The sequence below is a fragment of the Kickxella alabastrina genome (assembly GCF_025024165.1).
Source record: "Kickxella alabastrina strain RSA 675 chromosome Unknown BX661scaffold_6, whole genome shotgun sequence".
In the NCBI taxonomy this organism is placed as follows: Eukaryota; Fungi; Kickxellomycota; class Kickxellomycetes; order Kickxellales; family Kickxellaceae; genus Kickxella; species Kickxella alabastrina.
This window is the reverse complement of record NW_026251477.1, coordinates 204,761-207,067: the sequence shown is the minus strand read 5'-3', so window position 1 is coordinate 207,067 and position 2,307 is coordinate 204,761. Positions and strand designations below refer to the sequence as shown.

Here is a 2,307-nt window from a genome sequence, read left to right as displayed (position 1 = left end):
CGTTTCTCAGAGATTTTTGATGCCTATGCGGATACGAAAGCAACCCCGCAAGGCCCGCCGTGCATGACACCGGCGGCGTTTGTGCGGGCGGTCACCCCCTCAGCCGAAACCGCTGTAGCCCCCAAAAACTCACCATATGCCGTCTTTTTTACTATCGCCGACAGAGAGGGTCGTGGCCTGCTTACAAAAGACGACTTTATCGAATTCCAGGCGCTGCTCAGCCAACAAGATGCTGCCAGCAGGCTTCCGTTCCGCGCGGTCTCGTTCAGCGCCAACACAGATACAATTCAAACCAGCGCTTTGGCCAGTCTTGTCAGCGACGACGCAGCAGCCAGGAACTATCTCAAGGGCAAGTCACACATATCGTACGCCGAGTTTGCCCAGCTCATTGCGTTGGCGCGGGCTGACCGCATTCGCAACGCCTTCTCGGCTGTCGATGTGCAGGGATCTGGCTCCATAAACCCCGACAAGCTGTGTGCTATTGTAAGCGAGTTTGCCCCAATCGACCCTGCCAGCACTGTTGCGCAGCGCATTTTGCTGCTGCGCCAATCGGCGGAGAGCCCGGCTGTTGGGTACCCGACTTTCCTCGCTCTGGTCAGCCTGCTGAGCAATCCCATTAATATTCACCGTGCCATTGATGAGGTTGTGCACAGGCAGTCGCCCAAGGCGCCGGTCTCTATAGATAAACTGGAGATCTCACAGTCGGAATTTGCTGGCGCCACTTCCCTGCTGACGCCTCTCGAGATCAGCGTACTTTTTACTCTGGCTGCCGGTCAGGCCGCCACAGAGGCAACCACACTGGGCAGCATTAACGCTGTTTTGGACGCATGTTACACCTGCCTAGCGCCGGTGGCCACAGAGAAGGGGCCGGTTGAGAAAGTGCCTGCCCATCAAAGCCAGCAGAAGCCGTCGCGCGGCGCGATGCGCGAGACCTTGTTTCAGGCGTATAACTTTGCCATTGGCGCAGTGGCCGGCGGCATTGGCGCAGCTGTAGTCTACCCGATTGATCTTGTCAAGACGCGCATGCAGAACCAGCGCGCGGCTGTTGTTGGCGAGATGATGTACAAAAACAGCCTCGACTGCTTCCGCAAGGTTATTCGCAACGAGGGTGTTCTGGGACTGTACCGCGGCCTTGGCCCACAGCTGGTCGGCGTAGCTCCCGAAAAGGCCATTAAGTTGACAGTGAATGATTTTATGCGCGCACGCCTTACTAGCAAGGACACTGGCAATATAGCCTTTGCCAACGAGCTCATTGCCGGTGCATCTGCAGGTGCCTCCCAGGTTATCTTTACCAACCCGCTCGAAATTGTCAAGATCCGTTTGCAAATCCAAGGCGAAATTCTCAAGGACGCCGCTGGTGTTATCACGCCCATTGCACGCCACGGTGCGGTGACCATTGTCAAGGAGCTTGGCCTGGTAGGCCTCTACAAAGGTGCGTCTGCCTGTCTTCTGCGCGACGTGCCCTTTTCAGCTATTTACTTCTCGTGTTACTCGCATCTCAAAAAAGACGTATTCCGCGAGGGCGAGCGCCAGCTAGGAGTTGTTGATTTGCTTCTTGCCGGCGCCATTGCCGGCATGCCTGCAGCCTACCTGACCACCCCAGCCGATGTTATTAAAACCCGCTTGCAGGTCGTTGCTAAGAAAGGGGAGACTGCATACAACGGTCTCTTTGACGCGGCCCGCAAGATTTACAAGGAAGAGGGCTTCAAGGCCTTTTTCAAGGGTGGCCCGGCACGCATCCTTCGCTCGTCGCCGCAGTTCGGCACCACTCTCATGTGCTACGAGCTTATCCACCGCATGGTGCCTTTTCCCGGCGAAGGCCACAACCCGACTTCTGACCGCTCATCTCAAAAGACACATGAGCTTTCGTCGCAGACTGCGCTCTTCCATGCCGGCAGTGCACTGCGCTTGCTGCATGACGCCAACTATAAGTTTGGCACTATGCGGCCGCCGCAAGCTCCGTTCTCACCATCTTCACCATCCTCTTGAACATTTTCTGTGTCTGCTGCTGTTTGAAATATACAATTTTATTGGCGTCATTCTGTATAGTATTTTTTATATAAATTGACATTAACTCAAGATTTGATATCCGAAGTAAAAAAATTGACTAAGGCGTAAGCAAGCATTTGTGTGAAAAGCCAAAATTGTCGTGCTCTATAAAAATGTGGGTCTAAATCGATATATTCAAGTCTTAAAAATTACTTACTTAACTGAAAAAGGGGGCAGCGCTGTAAACATCATGGTATTCCTTGATGTCAGCCAGCAATAACAGAAATGTGTATAGTGGCCATGATGGCGATCTTGATT

The 2,307-nt window shown here is 53.4% G+C and overlaps 1 protein-coding gene across 1 annotated transcript; it reads left to right on the top strand.

The window, feature by feature from the left end:
• Nucleotides 1-1,812, top strand: BX661DRAFT_128815 (mitochondrial carrier domain-containing protein; the record flags this gene model as incomplete). The annotated part of the gene is made up of 1 exon (XM_051532519.1): nt 1-1,812. A coding segment is annotated over one exon (1,812 nt), but the record flags the coding sequence as incomplete, so codon positions are not given.
• Nucleotides 1,813-2,307: the final 495 nt, after the last annotated feature.